This window comes from Anolis sagrei, chromosome X, assembly GCF_037176765.1.
Source record: "Anolis sagrei isolate rAnoSag1 chromosome X, rAnoSag1.mat, whole genome shotgun sequence".
NCBI classification, from domain to species: domain Eukaryota; kingdom Metazoa; phylum Chordata; class Lepidosauria; order Squamata; family Dactyloidae; genus Anolis; species Anolis sagrei.
In genome coordinates this window covers 57,584,427-57,600,864 of record NC_090034.1, presented here as the reverse complement: position 1 = coordinate 57,600,864, position 16,438 = coordinate 57,584,427, and the positions used below count along the sequence as shown (strand labels likewise).

At 47.0% G+C, this 16,438-nt stretch overlaps 1 protein-coding gene across 2 annotated transcripts in view; it reads right to left on the bottom strand.

Moving 5' to 3' along the window:
* The window catches only part of ISYNA1 (inositol-3-phosphate synthase 1), a 33,978-nt gene that overhangs the window by 12,489 nt on the left and 5,051 nt on the right, over positions 1 to 16,438 (bottom strand). For both annotated transcript variants that reach the window (XM_060784898.2, XM_060784897.2), the window contains exons 3-5: positions 4,920 to 5,081; positions 3,180 to 3,309; positions 1,087 to 1,280 (exon numbers count right to left, since the gene is read on the bottom strand). In XM_060784898.2, coding sequence (XP_060640881.2) covers positions 1,087 to 1,280; positions 3,180 to 3,309; positions 4,920 to 5,081 — 486 coding nt within the window. The remainder of the gene's footprint in view (positions 1 to 1,086; positions 1,281 to 3,179; positions 3,310 to 4,919; positions 5,082 to 16,438) is intronic.

Genomic DNA, 16,438 nt, shown 5'->3' with positions numbered 1-16,438 from the left:
TAAGGTCCAGCTCTCACATCCGTAGGTGACTACAGGGAATACCATGGCTTTGACTAGGCGGATCTTTGTTGCCAGTCTGATGTCTCTACTCTTTACTATTTTATTGTACCCAAGATATTTCATGTAATAAGACTCATCTCAACCACTCCTGAAAGATGCCCATCCAAAGATGGAGACCTCCTTGGAGCGGAACTGGGTTGGGGGGCCGAGACACTGCGTCCCTGGTTTTTGCCCAAGTGGTTGTAGCTCACAATAGAGACTGGCTGGAAGGGAGGAAGATGACCTTTGAGATGCCTTTCCAATTCTATTGTGCTTCTATGAAACAGAGCTTGGAGGGGCATCTCTTGGGAGGGCTTTTATTGTGTTTCCATGTGTGGCCAAAGAGTGACCGCCCTCCGTATCCCTCTTGATGGCAACCCTATAATCCGTAAGGACTATGTTGCTTTTAAGGACCAGACTGTGGAGCATCTAGTTAGTAGCCTGTTGCATTAAAGCACTACTGACCGAGAGGTCATGAGTTCGAAGAGAGCCTGGGTCGGAGTGAGCTCCTGACCATTAATAGTCTAGCTTGCTGTTGACCTATGCAGCCCAAACGACACTTACATCTGTCAAGTAGGAAATTTATGTACCGCTTTATATGGGGAGGCTATTTTAACTAATGAATGACACCATAAAACCTTCCAGCAGTGTGCGTAAGAATGAGGAAGTACTCCATCAAGGTCTCGGTGTCACAAGTGGACGATGAAGCGGCAGTTCCCCCTGTGGCCAGAATTGAGCATACCCTCACGAAGCCAGAGAGCAGGAATGTTAAATTACCTTAGTGTCTGTCTATACATGTTGTATATTTAATGGCATTGAATATTTGTCATGTATATGTGCATTTTAATCCATCCTGAGTCCCTGTTAATCAATCAATCAATCAATCAATATTGTTAGCCACTTGGTGTCTCTTTCTAAGAGTGATACAGCAGGATAGACATAACAACAACAACAACAACAACAACAACAACAACAACAACAACAACAGCAACAACAACAGTGTAAACACCCCCTGGCTGTCCTTACCTGCTTACAGGGCACACTCACCTGCTCTGCTTTCGTCCCCGTCAGCACGTTGTCGGCCCGCTCTTGCTGGTTGGCTGCAATGAACTCTGGGATATAGATGGAGGGCCGGGGCCGCATGCCTTCCATGTGTGGCCGGAGCTGCTCCTGCAAAGGCCAGTCCAAGACCTGGGCCCTGCGCATGGCCTCAGCCAGGTTCATGCCGGAGATGTCCCACCCTGGAAAGGAGAGGCCCAAAGTAGCGCGTTTTAAGTCCCTGGGTGCTTTGCTGTTCATGAAAACTGGTTTTAAGCCGCTAGGTGACAAATATGAATACTGGCAGGGTTGGGATGGGATAGATTTTGTCATTTGGGAGTTGTAGTTGCTGGAATTTATAGTTCACCTACAATCAGAGAGCATCCTGAATTCCACCAACGATGGAATGGAACCAAAGTTGGCACACAGAACTCTAATGACCAATAGAAAATACTGGAATACAAATCCATCATTTTTTGAGTCCGCCATGCTCTCTGGATGTAGGTGAACTACAACTCCCAAACACAAGGTCCATGCCCACCAGACCCTTCCAGTATCTTCTGTTGGTCATGGGAGTTCTGCATACAAAGTTTGGTTCAATTGCATCGTTGGTGGAGTTCAGAATGCTCTTGGATTGTAGGTGAACTATAAATCCCAGCAACTACAACTCCCAAATAACAAGGTCTATTTTCCCCAAACTCCACCATTGTTCTTATTTGGGCATATTGAGTATCCATGCCAAGTTTGGTCTAGATCCATCATTGTTTGAGTCCACAGTGCTCTCTGGATGTAGGTGAACTACAACTCCCAAATACAAGGTCCATGCCCACCAGACCCTTCCAGTATTTTTTGTTGGTCATGGGAGTTCTGCATGCAAACTTTGGTTCAATTGCATCATTGGTGGAGTTCAGAATGCTCTTGGATTGTAGGTGAACTATAAATCCCAACAACTACAACTCCCAAATAACAAAGTCTATTTTCCCCAAACTCCACCATTGTTCTTATTTGGGCATATTGAGTATCCATGTCAAGTTTGGTCTAGATCCATCATTGTTTGAGTCTACAGTGCTCTCTGGATGTAGGTGAACTACAACTCCCAAACTCTGTGCGCGTTCTGCGTGCAAAATTTGGTTCAGTATTTTCTGTTAGTCATGGGGGTTCTGTATGGGAAGTTTGGCCCAATTCTCTCGTTGTTGGGTTCAGAATGCTCTTTGATTGTAGGTGAACTATAAATCCCAGCAACTACAACTCCCAAATGTCAAGGTCTATTTTCCCCAAACTCCACCAGTGTTCATCTCAACCTGGATATTATTTTGGAATATTATTGTTACAATCTGGCAGACGGGATAGGAGGATAAAACACAAGGACAAATAGGCTGAGAGAGAGAGTGTGTTGATTCTATATTGAACTCTAAGGTTTCACAGTGATGCGCAATAGTGATCAGAGTGATGCTGGTGAAGTTTGGAGGAGGACGGACCACGAATGATGGGATTTGCAGTACCTTCACCCAACTCAGCTCCCACAGACCACTGCGACCCCCACGCATGACGGACCTGGATCAAACTTGCCACACAGACTCTCCATTACAAACTTTTTGTCCCGGTGAGTGGGGAGGGGGATGGACCATGGACGATGGGACTTGAAATACCTTCACTCACTTCCTGAGATCATTGTGACCCCCCACCAATGACGGATCAGGACCAAACTTGTCACACAGAGTCCCCATGACCCACTCTAAAGCCTGGTGTGGTTTGGAAGAGTTAGCACCATGGATGATGGGACTTGTAACTTCGCTCACTTCCAGAAACCACCACGGCCTCCACAAACGATGCACCTGGACCAAATTTGGCACACAGACTCCCTATGATGCACTTTATGTCCGGGTGAGGATGCACCACAGATGATGGGTTTTGCAGTACCTTCAGTACCTGGAAAGATGGGTGCTTTGTTTTTGTAATCTACGTATATAATGCGTATTGGGGAAGGCATTTAATTTCGTTGTACGATGTACAATGACAATAAAGATACTCTGCTCTATAAAGTGATTATTCTAAGGACAGCCTTCCCATCGTCCCCTCGTGTCCCCACACAAGGCCCTTACCGTCGAAGACGATGTCGTTGGGGTGCACCATAGGGAGCAGGTCGCGGAAAGGGATGTAGACTTCACCCCCAGGGCCGTTGCCCAGGCAGACGGTGGAGGATTGCAGGAGGGAGCCGTAGTAGTTGGCGCGCTGCGGGCGAAGGGAAACGGGACATTATTTGGACACAGAATGCATTTGGGAATTTGCTCCATTCACAGAAGTAGAATGGAGGGTGAGACCCCCAAGAAGTCACCAAGTCCACCCCCATTCTCTCATGAAGGAAGACACCATCAAAGCCCTCCTGACAGATGACCATCCAGCCTCTCAATCATGGAATCTTAGAGTTGGAAGAGACCCCCCCATGGCATCTTCCAGTCTATCCCCATTCTGCCAGGAAGGAAGACATCATCAAAGCCCCCCTGGCAGATGATCGTCCTTCCTGTGAATCATAGAATCCTAGTGTTGGAAGAGACCCCTAAGAAGTTATTGAGTCCACCCCCATTCTCTCATGAAGGTAGACACCATCAAAGCCCTCCTGACAGATGACCCTCCTTCTTCTCAATCATAGAATCTTAGAGTTGGAAGAGACGCCCAAGAGGCCATCCAGTCCATCCCTATTTGGTCAGGTAGGAATACACCATCAAAGCCTTCCCGAGAGATGACTATCCTTCCTCTCAATAATAGAACCTTAGAGTTGGAAGAGATCCCCAAGAGGCCATCTAGTCAATCCTCATTCTGCCTGGAAGGAAGACACTATCCAAGCCCTCCCAACAGATGGCCATCCTTCTTCTCAATCGTAGAATCCTAGTGATGGAAGAGACCTCCAAGAGGCCATCCAGTCCATCCTCATTCTCTCATGAAGGAAGACACCATCAAAGCCCTCCTGACAGATGACCATTCTGCCTCTCAATCAGAATCCTAGTGATGGAAGAGACCTCCAAGATGCCATCCAGCCCATCCTCATTCTGCCTGAAAGGAAGACACCCTCAAAGGCCTCCTGACAGATGGCCATCCTGCCTCTGAATCATAGAATCCTAGAGTTGGAAGAGACCCCCGAGAGGCCACCCAGTCCAACCGCCATTCGGCCAGGAAGGAAAACACCATCAAAACACTCCCAACAGATGCTTAAAAACCTCTGAAATATGTATTCCCTTGTCGATTGGCTCCTACTATCAGGCGGTTTAGTGGAATCTCTCTTTTCCTGCTATGTTTACATGTGATTTATTTAACCGTACTGTTGTTATGTTTTGTTTATTGCTTTCTTGTTTATTGATGTGTTGTTGGCCGCTCCGAGTCCCTTGGGGAGATGGAGGCCGGGTATAAATAAATTATTATTATTATTATTATTATTATTATTATTATTATTATTATTTGGAATCCATGGCTCTATTGTGTCCCGGTCTCTAACAGAAAGCCAGTTTGCCCCCTTCCTCTCCAATGGGACAACTATGTAAACATGGCTCTTGCGTCAAATGTGTCTTCTCCAAACTAAACATCCTCAGTATGACCGTTTGGGTCAAATCCTAACTTTCTCCGTACCTTCCTTGACCAACTGTGAGTGGAGGAGAGTGAGTCTGGGCCTCCCAAAATTACGAAGGAGGACATTGCGAAGACTTTGCCGGTGAGGAATTAACTATAAATGGAGGATTTGGATTCTGGATGCGACCCATGGAAACCGCACAGCCGTGGGGCCTCACCCTACCAGGTAGATCAGTGGTTTCTTGGGCTTCCTGCAAATGCGTGCCGGCAAGTCAACTCACCTTGGGGCCAGACTTGGTCATCCAGGTGAGGCCCAGCTTGTTGGCCAGCACCGCGGCCGTCACCGTGGTCCCGTTGTTGCCTCCCCAGCCGACCAGCATCACGCCAAGCTTGGGGACGTGCCTCTCGGTGCGGAAGAGCAGCCGGGTGGAGGACGGTGTGACCTGCGGAACCCCCCGCCACAAACAAACAGTGAGAGTGAGGCACAAACCCCCCAAAAACTGAGAATACAACTTGCCTCAAAGTTCTGGCGGAAACAGGAGAACGGCCTGCCTCAGAGAAGCGTGCTTGCTCCATCCATGTTGAACATTTCCACAAATGATCAGCCACTGCCAGAAGGGACAGAGAGTTTCATCTATGCTGACGATCATGCCATCACCACTCAAGCAGGGAGCTTTGAAAGGGTTGAACAGAAGCTCTCCAAAGTTTTAAGTCAATGGTTCTCAATCTTCCTAATGCCTTAACCCTTAATACAGCTCCTCGTGTTGTGGTGACCCGCAACCATAACATTATTTTTGTTGCTACTACATAACTTTAATTTTGCTACGGTTATGAATCGTAATGTAAGTATCTGATATGCAGTATCTATTTTCATTCACTGGACCAATTTGGCACAAATATCTGATATGCCCAAATTTGAATACTGGTGGGGTTGTGAGGGGATTGATTTTGTCATTCCTGGGATGTATAGTTCACCTACAATCAAAGAGCATTCTGAACACCTCCAATGATGGAATTGAACCAAATTTGGCTCACAGAACTCCCATGATGCACAGAAAATACTGGAAGGGCTTGGTGGGCATTGACCTTGAGTATGGGAGTTGTAGTCCACCTACATATAGAGAGCAGTGTGGACTCAAACAATGATGGATTTGGACCAAACTTGGCATGAATTCTCAGTATGCCCAAACGTGAACATTAATAATAATACTAACTTTACTTTTATACCCCGCCAACCATCTCCCCTAGGGGACTCGGGGTAGCTTACAAGGGACATGCCCAAGATCACAATTAAAACACAGGTAAAACACTTTAACCAATTAAAACATCAGATAAAACAAATAACAACACAATAGAAAGCAATATAAAAAGAATGCGGCTGAAAGAAACATAGCTGAGGTCTAGATTAAATGAGTGCAATACATTTTTACAGGAGCTTGAGGAAAATAGACCTTGACATTTGTGAGTTGTTACAAATGCAAGATACTGCTCTTAGGCAGAAAAAACGAAATGCAAAGATACAGAATGGGGGATGCCTGGCTCGAGAGCAGTACGTGCGAAAAAGATCTTGGAGTCCTCACATGGACGGCAAGTTAAACATGAGCCGACAATGTGATGTGGCTGCAAAAAAGCCAATGGGATTTTGGCCTGCATCAATAGGAGCATAGTGTCTAGATCTAGGGAAGTAATGCTACCCCTCTATTCTGCCTTGGTTAGACCACACCTGGAATATTGTGTCCAATTCTGGGCACCACAATTCAAGAGAGATATTGACAAGTTGGAATGTGTCCAGAGGAGGGCGACTAAAATGATAAAGGGTCTGGAGAACAAGCCCTATGAGGAGTGGCTTAAAGAGCTGGGCATGTTTAGCCTGAAGAAGAGAAGGCTGAGAGGCAATATTATAGCCATGTATAAATATGTGAAAGGAAGCCACAGGGAGCAGGGAGCAAGCTTGTTTTCTGCTTCCTTGACATTTTTGAGTTGTTACAAATGCAAGATACTGCTCTTAGGCAGAAAAAATGAAATGCAAAGATACAGAATGACTAGGACGCGGAACAATGGCTTCAAACTACAAGAAAGGAGATTCCATCTGAACATGAGGAAGAACTTCCTGACTGTGAGAGCCATTCAGCAGTGGAACTCTCTGCCCCGGAGTGTGGTGGAGGCTCCTTCTTTGGAAGCTTTTAAACAGAGGCTGGATGGCCATCTGTCAGGGGTGATTTGAATGCAATATTCCTGCTTCTTGGCAGGGGGTTGGACTGGATGGCCCATGAGGTCTCTTCCAACTCTTGGATTCTATGTTTCTATCTGTGTAGTTGCTGGGATTTATAGTTCACCTACAATGAAAGAGCATTTTGAACTCAACAACGAGTGAATTGGGCCAAACTTCCCATGCAGAACACCCATGACTAACAGAAAATACTGTGTTTTCTGATAATCTTTAGCGACCCCTCTGACAACCCCCTTGTGGCCCCCCTCAGGGGTCCCGATACCCAGGTTGAGAAATGCTGCTCGAGGTGCTCTTACTGCCTATTTCAGAGAAAACCAGCTGATTCCTAATCCAACTAAAATGCAGACGTGTGCTTTTCACCTTAAGAGCAAACAAGCATCTCGAGGTCCGAGGATGACCTGGGAAGGAATCCCACTGGAGTGTTGCAGCACACCCAAACACGTGGGAGTTACCCTGGACCATGCTCTGGCTTATAAGAAGCACTGCTCGACTATCAAGCAAAAAGTGGGCACTAGAAACAATATCATACGAAAGCTGACTGGCACAACCTGGTGATCACAACCAGACACAGTGAAGACATCTGCCCTTGCGCTTTGCTACTCTGCGGTGGAGTACCCATGCTCAGTGTGGAAGACACCTCGTCATGTTAAAATAGTGAAACATGCCGCATTATCACAGGATGTTTTATTTAGGCGATCCCTCATTGTCCGAGTAGGATAGTCTTCCAGGCGGGCCTGTAGGTGACTGTGGAGCCCTATTCTTGATCTGCATGTTCTCCCGCAGTGAGGGCATTGGTTTCCAGATGGAAGGCGGTCCCGGTCGGGGTTGGCTTGATGTGCCTTCCTCTTGGCACGTTTCTCTCTTTTGCCCTCCATTCGTGCCTCTTCAAATTCTGCAGCACTGCTGGTCACAGCTGATCTCCAACTGGAGCGCTCAAGGGCCAGGGCTTCCCAGATCTCAGTGTCTATGCCAGAGTTTTTAAGGTTGGCTTTGAGCCCATCTTTAAATTTCTTTTCCTGCCCACCAACATTCCGTTTTCCGTTCTTGAGTTGGGAGTAGAGCAACTGCTTTGGGAGACGGTGGTCAGGCATCCGGACAACATGGTCGGTCCAGTGGAGTTGATGGCGGAGGACCATGGCTTCATTGCTGGTGGTCTTTGCTTCTTCCTGCATGCTGACGTTTGTCCGCCTGTCTTCCCAGGAGATTTGCAGGATTTTCTGAAGGCAGCGCTGATGGAATCGTTCCAGGAGTCGCATGTGACGTCTGTAGACAGTCCACGTTTCGCAGGCATATAGCAGGGTTGGGAGGACAATAGCTTTATAAACAAGCACCTTGGTATCCCTACGGATGTCCCGGTCCTCAAACACTCTCTGCTTCATTCGGAAAAATGCTGCACTCGCAGAGCTCAGGCGGTGTATTTCGGTGTTGATGTTGACTTTGGTGGAGAGGTGGCTGCCAAGGGAGCGGAAATGGTGAACAGGATGTCTACGCCCTACACCACCTGACATCTGCCAGGAAGAAGCAGCCCATAATGAAAGGACCAAGGCATTGACATCTCCGGCCCAACCTCTGTTCGGATATCAACCAGCACGCCAATGTCTTAAATCAAGAAACAGCATCCTAATATCTAGAGCACGCATGGGCACACTTTCTAACTTGGGGGCCACATGGCAAGCCATGGGTTGGCCGCACCAGGAAGGAGTGGGTTCTCCCCCTCGCTGTCCTTTCCTCCCCTTCCTCTTCTCTTTTGGAGGCAGAAAGTGAAGGAAAGACAGGAAGCGTTTGGATCCCAAAAGGGTTAGCCTTGGTCAGGATGGCATGGTGGACAGGAGAGAAAAAGTGTATTCATCGGATCCTGTATTGCCTACTCCTATACTAGAATCCTAGAGCTGGAAGAGATCCCAACGGCCATCCAGTCCAACCCCCTGCCATGCAAGAAGGCACAACCAAAGCACTCCCGATAGACAGCCAGAGAAGGAGACTCCACCACACTCCGAGGCAGCCTCTGCCACTCTCCAACAGCTCTCACTCTCCAAGAAGTTCTTCCTAATCTTTTCAGTCGAATCTCTTTCCCTGCCATTTGAACCCTTTGCTCCCTTGTGCCCTGGTCTCTAGAGTGAGTTCCCCCTGCCTCCTCAATGGGACACCCTTTGAAATCTTGAAACATGGTTCTCATGTTCCCTCTGTACCTTCTCTTCTCCTAGCTAAACATCCCCAAGGAGTAAAAGAGGAAGGAAAACGAAGAAAGGGTGGAAGGGAATGGAGAGAAGGCAGGGAGGGAGGAAAGAGAGAATGAAGGAAAGACAAAAGGGAAGGAAGGAAAGAAGGAAGGAAGGAAGGAAGGAAGGAAAGAAGGAAGGAGAAAGAGAGAGGGGGAAGGAGGGAGGGTGGAAAGAGGGAAGGAACGAAGGACGAAAGGGTGGAAGAGAAGGAAGGAGGGAGGGAGAAATATGTATGAGAGGGAGGGAGGGAAGAGAGAAGGAAGGAAAGACAAAAAGGAAGGAAGGAAGGACAGAAAGAAGGAAGGAGAAAGAGAGAGGGGGAAGGAGGGAGGGTGGAAAGAGGGAAGGAACAAAGGACGAAAGGGTGGAAGAGAAGGAAGGAGGAAGGAAGAAATATGTATGAGAGGGAGGGAGGGAAGAGAGAAGGAAGGAAAGACAAAAAGGAAGGAAGGAAGGAAGGACGGAAAGAAGGAAGGAGAAAGAGAGAGGGGGAAGGAGGGAGGGTGGAAAGAGGGAAGGAACAAAGGACGAAAGGGTGGAAGAGAAGGAAGGAGGGAGGAAGAAATATGTATGAGAGGGAGGGAGGGAAGAGAGAAGGAAGGAAAGACAAAAAGGAAGGAAGGAAGGAAGGACGGAAAGAAGGAAGGAGAAAGAGAGGGGGGGAAGGAGGGAGGGTGGAAAGAGGGAAGGAACGAAGGACGAAAGGGTGGAAGAGAAGGAAGGAGGGAGAAATATGTATGAGAGGGAGGGAGGAAAGAGAGAAGGAAGGAAAGACAAAAAGGAAGGAAGGAAAGAAGGAAGGAGAAAGAGAGAGGGGGAAGGATGGAGGGTGGAAAGAGGGAAGGAATGAAGGAAGAAAGGGTGGAAGAGAAGGAAGGAGGGAGGGAGAAATATGTATGAGAGGGAGGGAGGAAAGAGAGAATGAAGGAAAGACAAAAAGGAAGGAAGGAAGGACGGAAAGAAGGAAGGAGAGAGAGGGGGAAGGAGGGAGGGTGGAAAGAGGGAAGGAACGAAGGACGAAAGGGTGGAAGAGAAGGAAGGAGGGAGGGAGAAATATGGATGAGAGGGAGGGAGGAAAGAGAGAAGGAAGGACGCAAGGAAGAAGAAGAACTTTATTTTTCTACCCCGCCTCCATCTCCCCGAAAGTACTCAGGGCGGCTTACATGGGGCCAAGCCCAAGGCAACATACAATTAAAAACAAAACAATAACATATTAAAATAGCATAAACAATAACAAACAAGCATCAAAAGCAACAACGGACTCATTTTCAGAGGGGGGGCAATATGCGAGACTAGTTAAAGGATAGGGTGGTCAATAAGGTGGATAGAAATGTATAGTAGCATAGGAAATAGCATAGAAATAGAGCAATTAAATAGGAGCAATTCAGTTTAACGTAAAAACGTAGTAATGAAATATAGAAATTTGGATTCAGGTCATGATTCAGATCATCTGTCACAGGAGTCAGTCGAATGCACAACGAAACATCTATGTCTTTAGTTCCTTACGGGATGTGGATAGGGAGGGTGCTAGCCTAATCTTCCTGGCAAGGGAGTTCCAGAGACGAGGGGCCACCACCGAGAATGCTCTCGTCCCCACCAACCGCCCCTGAGACGGGGGCGGGAGCGAGAGAAGAGCATCCCCAGAAGATCTTAAGGACCGTGTGGGCTCGTAGGAGAGGATGCGGTCACAAAGATAAGCAGGTCCTGAACCATTTAGAGCTTTATAGGTAATAACTTGCACCTTGAATTGGGATCGGAAACTTATCAGTAGCCTGTGGAGCTGTTTAAACAGGGGGTTGACCGCTCCAGTTAACAATCTGACCTTTGCACCAGCTGTCGTTTCCGAACCGTCTTCAAGGGCAGCACTAGGTAGAGTGCATTACAGTAGTCCAACCTTGAAGTAAATAAGGCATGGAACACCATGGTCAAGTCAGACTTCTCGAGGTACGGTCGCAACTGGTGCACAAGTTTTAACTGTGCCAAGGCCCTCCCGGCCACCGCCGACACCTGAGCATCAAGCATCAGCGCTGAGTCCAGGAGGACCCCCAAACTGTGGTTGGAAAGACAAAAGAGAAGGAAGGAAGGAGAAAGAGAGGGAAGGAGGGAGGGAGAAAAGAGGGAAGGACAAAAGGGAAGGAAGGAAGGAGAAAGAGAAAGGAAAGGAGGGTGGGAGGAAAGAGAGAAAGAAGGAGAAAGAGAGAGAGGGAAGGAGGGAGGGAGGAAAGAGGGAAGAACAAAAGGGAAGAAAGGAAGGAGAAAGAGAGAAGGAAGGAGAAAGAGAGGGAAGGAGGGAGGGAGAAAAGAGGGAAGGACAAAAGGGAAGAAAGGAAGGAGAAAGAGAAAGGGAAGGAGGGTGGGAGGAAAGAGAGAAAGGAGAAAGAGAGAAGGAAGGAGGGAGGGAGGAAAGAGGGAAGGACAAAAGGGAAGAAAGGAAGGAGAAAGAGAGAGGGAAGGAGGGAGGGAGGAAAGAGAGAAGGAAGGAGAAAGAGAGAGAGGGAGGGAGGAAAGAGGGAAGAACAAAAGGGAAGGAAGGAAGGGGAAAGAGAGAAAGAGAAGGAGGGAGGGAGGAAATAGAGAAGGAAGGAAAAAATGAGAGGGAAGGAGGGAGGGAGGAAAGAGGGAAGGTCAAAAGGGAAGGAAGGAAGGAGAAAGAGAAAGGGAAAGAGGGAGGGAGGAAATAGAGAAGGGAGGAAAAAAAGAGAGGGAAAGAGGGAGGGAGGAAAGAGGGAAGGACAAAAGGGAAGGAAGGAAGGAGAAAGAGAAAGAGGGAAGGAGGGAGGGAGGAAAGAGGGAAGGAAGGAAGGACAAAAGGGTGGAAAGGAAGGAGAGAGGGAGGGAAGAGGGAAGGAAGGGAGGATAGGATGGTGTGAGAGAGAGTGCCTGAGAAAAGAGCCTAAGGGGCTGCATCCGGCCCGCGGGCCTGGGTTTCCCCATACCTGATCTACAGAGATACTTGCAGGAATATCTCAGCAAGTGAGAGTCCAAAAGTGGCAGGCTAAAACCCAGAAGCTCAATTAGTGGCTGATACTGAATGACAGACACACAGAAGACTGGGTGACTTAGAAGGTGCTGAACAGATTGCATTCTGGCACCATGAGATCCATAGCCAACCTTAAGAAATGGGCCACAAACAGGGAAGGACAAAAGGGAAGGAAGGAGAAAGAGAGAGAGGGAAGGAGGAAGGGAGGAAGGAAAGAGGGAAGATCAAAAAAGAAGGAAGGAAGGAGAAGAGCAAGGGAAGGAGGGAGGGAGGAAAGAGGGAAGGACAAAAGGGAAGGAAGGAGAAAGAGAAAGGGAAGGAGGGAGGGAGGAAATAGAGAAGGAAGGAGAAAGAGAGGGAAGGAGGGAGGGAGGAAAGAGGGAAGAACAAAAGGGAAGTAAGGAAGGAGAAAGAAAGGGAGGGAGAGAGGAAAGAGAGAAGGAAGGAGAAAGAGAGAAAGGGAAAGAGGGAGGGAGGAAAGAGGGAAGGACAAAAGGGAAGGAAGGAAGGAGAAAGAGAGAGAGGGAAGGAGGGAGGGAGGAAAGAGAGAAGGAAGGAGAAAGAGAGGGAAGGAGGGAGGGAGGAAAGAGGGAAGAACAAAAGGGAAGGAAGGAGAAAGAAAGGGAGGGAGAGAGGAAAGATAGAAGGAAGGAGAAAGAGAGAAAGGGAAGGAGGGAGGGAGGAAAGAGGGAAGGACAAAAGGGAAGGAAGGAAGGAGAAAGAGAGAGAGGGAAGGAGGGAGGGAGGAAAGAGAGAAGGAAGGAGAAAGAGAGAGAGGGAAGGAGGGAGGAAAGAAGAACAAAAGGGAAGGAAGGAAGGAGAAAGAGAGGGAAGGAGGGAGGGAGGAAAGAGAGAAGGAAGGAGAAAGAGAGAGAGGGAAGGAGGGAGGGAGGAAAGAAGGAAGAACAAAAGGGAAGGAAGGAAGGAGAAAGAGAAGGGGAAGGAGGGAGGAAAGAGAGAAGGAAGCAGAAAGAGAGGGAGGGAAGGAGGGAAGGAGGGAGGGAGGGAAGAGGGAAGGACAAAAGGGAAGGAAGGAGATAGAGAGAGAGGGAAGGAAGGAAGAAGGAAAGAGGGAAGGGAGGGAGGTTAGGATGGTGTGTGAGAGAGGGCCTGAGAAAAGAGCCCAAGGGGCTTCATCCAGACCCGTGGGAATATCTCAGCAAGTGAGAGTCCAAAAGTGGCAGGCTAAAACCCAGAACCTCAATCAGTGGCTGATACTGAATGAGACATACACAGAAGACTGGGTGACTTGGAAGATGCTAAACAGATTGTATTCTGGCACCATGAGATCCAGAGCCAACCTTAAGAAATGGGCCACAAAGCGGAGTCCACGACATGCAAGTGTGGAGAAGAGCAAAGAAGTAATATATTTACTTCTTGTGCTTCGGACACAAGAAGTAAATATATTACACAATGTAAAATGATATTTGTTCCTGGGTGACCAATGTCATTTCCTAATTGGCTCTATCCTGAAAACGTGGGGAAAGTAGATGAATCTGCACCAACTTTGTTTCTGCAGCACATCCTGCTCTCTCTTGCACATTTTGCTCAAGTGTGTCAACCCCTCCGACATTCTTTGTGGCAGCCACAAAAACAAAGTTTCTGGAGGAGAACAATGACTTCCAAAGTCAGGGCCACACAATGAAACAAGAAATAACACTTTCAAACCAGGAACAGAACTTTTTGTCCCCCCCCCCCCCCCCCAAAGTTTGTTACATGGTGTTAAGAATATTCCCAGTTTTGCTGATTTTTCGCTTTTCCAGGTTGGATTATTACACTATGTAACAAAAGTTGCAAAAACAATGTTCTGTTCCTGGTTTGAAAGTGTTATTTCTTGGATTGTTGTGCCGTCATTACTTTGAAAGTCGTTGTTCTCCTCCAGAAGCTTTGTTCTTTGTGCTACAAACGGGGTTCAATTGGTTGAGACCATTGAAAAACTAGAGTTCCTCAACCTTCCTAATGCCGCAACCCCTTGATACAGTTCCTCATGTTGTGGTGACCCCCAACCATAACATTATTTGCATTGTTACTTCAGAACTGTCATTTTGCTACTGTTATGAATCATAATGTATACCTGATATGCCCAAATGTGAATACTGGAGGGATTGGGGGGATTGATTTTGTCATTTGGGAGTTGTAGTTGCTGGGATTGATAGTTCACCTACAATCAAAGATCATTCTGAACTCCACCGACAATGGAGTTGAACCAAACTTGGCACATGGAACTCCCACGACCAACAGAAAATACTGGAAGGGTCTGGTGGGCATTAACCTTGAGTTTGGGAGTTGTAGTTCACCTACCTTCAGAGAGCACTGTGGACTCAAACAATGGTGGATTTGGACTAAACTTGGCACAGATACTCAGTATGCCCAAATGTGAACACTGGTGGAATTTGGGGGAAATATATTTTGCCATTTGAGAGTTGTAGTTGCTGGGATTTATAGTTTACCTACAATCAAAGCACATTCCGAACTCCACCAATGATGGAATTGAATCAAACTTGGCACATGGAACTCCCACGACCAACAGAAAATACTGGGAGGGTTTGGTGGGCATTAACCTTGAGTCTGGGAGTTGCAGTTCACCTACCTTCAGAGAGCACTGCAGACTCGAACAATTATGGACGTGGACCAAACTTGGCACAGATACTCAATATGCCCAAATGTGAACACTGGTGGAGTTTGGGGAAATAGACCTTGACATTTGGGAGTTGTATTTGCTGGGATGTATAATTTGCCTACAATCAAAGAGCATTCTGAGCTCCATCAATGATGGAGTTGAACCAAACTTGGCACACAGAACTCCCATGAACAACAGAAAATACTGGCAGGGTCTGGTGGGCATTAACCTTGAGTCTGGGAGTTGTAGTTCACCTACCTTCAGAGAGCACTGTGGACTCGAACAATGATGGATTTGGACCAAACTTGGCATGGATACTCAATATGCCCAAATGTGAACACTGGTGGAGTTTGGGGAGAATAGACCTTGTCATTTGGGAGTTGTAGTTGCTGGGATTTATAGTTCACCTACAATCAAAGAGCATTCGGAACTCCACCAATGAGAGAATTGGGCCAAACTTCCCACTCAGAACCCCCATGACCAACCAAAAATACTGTGTTTTCTGATGATCTTTGGCGACCCCTCTGACACTGCCTGGTGACCCCCCCCCCCCCCAGGGATACCGATCCCCAAGTTGTGAAATACTGAATTAAGAGCCAAATGTGCTACACGGCAGGATGGTGTCCCTTCTGCAGAAACAAAGTTTTTGAAATTTAATGTTTTTATGATAGACCTAATGTTTTTATGATAGACCTAATTAGGAAATAGTATCCATAACCCTGGAAGAAAAATCTTAAGTGTGGCATAGCGTAACGATCCGGCGTGACAGTGAGAGTATATGCATCCAGTCTGAATAGTATGTAAAAAAATACAAGATGCATACTAATGGCAATGGATTGTATTCCAACATGATAAGGTCCTTATCATTGATAGAGCTCTCGAGCAACCAGCAACGGCATTGATCCGGCCTCCTCCGCTCCCCACTGTCTGGATATATTTCCTGTTTTTCTGGTTTTTTAAAAGCCAGGGAAGGAAAAAGTCCAGGATGTCTGGAAGGGCAAAGAAAAGGCTGTTTGCTTTGGGGGCCCAAACAGAATGACTTTCTCTATAAGAGTCACCTTTTGCCAGAGGGATTCTCCCAAGGAATTCCATAGAAGGTAAAGATTCCTGGGGAGAACATACTATTGAAATATACAAATCACATTATTAATCACATATTATTATAGTGGTTAGTGCAGGCATGGGCAAACATGGACCCTCTAGGTGATTTGGACTGCAACTTCCACAATTCCTAACAACCGGAGGACCGAAGTCTGCCCATGCCTGGCTTACTGTCTATTTGTCTTATGCATTTTTGTCTTTTCTTGTTGATGTGGTTAGTGGACTAATCAGTAAACAGATCTATAAACCATAGGGGTGTGCCACGTGGATGAAACACAATGAGTTATTTGTTTCAGGGATTCAGATGCCCTGCTTCGTTTCATAAAGAGGGGTCTTCCGTTTCGTTTTGTAATCCGAATCTCAAAAGCTTTGCCATTGTTTCGTTCAGATTTGTTCCATTCATGGGACAATTTCGAGGCTCGTTTCTCCGTCATTTTTAGGGCTATGGGGATGAAACTTGACACACTCGTAGGCAACATTTACAACTTTCAGCTTGCCAAGTTACAGAATGTTTCAGTCAACCACTGATTTTTAGGAATTTTTAAAAGGTTTTTGTAAATAAAAGGAGACAAGCTTTGCAGAAAGCAGTGTGATTGGCTGACAAGGAAAAAACCAGCATGGATCTGCTGTTGTTGGTCACATTATCC